General features: G+C 37.5%; 1 protein-coding gene across 1 annotated transcript in view; it reads left to right on the top strand.

Annotated features, from left to right (window-relative positions):
• Window positions 1-118: 118 nt before the first annotated feature.
• Window positions 119-379, top strand: part of LOC119593362 (chloride intracellular channel exc-4-like) — a gene marked incomplete at its 5' end in the record, with an annotated part of 2,840 nt that continues 2,579 nt past the window's right edge. Inside the window, 1 exon segment of the mRNA XM_037942288.1 lies at window positions 119-293. Within this exon segment, the coding sequence (XP_037798216.1) occupies window positions 119-293 (175 nt within the window).

Raw genomic sequence — 379 nt, 5'->3', positions numbered from 1 at the left:
AAAAAGAGTGAGAGTGTGTGTGTGTATATTTAAGTGAGAATCTTTGTAAGCTTGACATATGGGGATGTGGAAGGTAGTTGTCTAAATAGGATTTTGAATGCATTTTTTGTTTTCACAGAGATTTAAGCTGATGTTGTTGAAACGTGATGATACTAGTAAGAACACTTTGTTATCACTCCTACGCAAGATTAATGACCATCTAGGGGAACGCGGCACCCGCTTTCTTACTGGAGATACCATGTGCTGCTTTGACTGCGAACTCATGCCAAAACTGCAGCATATTCGTGTAGCTGGTAGGATTTATAGCATGTTTCAGTGGAGAGTTTATTGAAATATTTTTCTACAACTTGGGATATTATTTCTGTTGTCATGTAAATTC

The sequence above is a fragment of the Penaeus monodon genome, chromosome 32, assembly GCF_015228065.2.
Source record: "Penaeus monodon isolate SGIC_2016 chromosome 32, NSTDA_Pmon_1, whole genome shotgun sequence".
Taxonomy (NCBI): domain Eukaryota; kingdom Metazoa; phylum Arthropoda; class Malacostraca; order Decapoda; family Penaeidae; genus Penaeus; species Penaeus monodon.
This window is presented reverse-complemented; position numbering and strand designations above follow the sequence as displayed.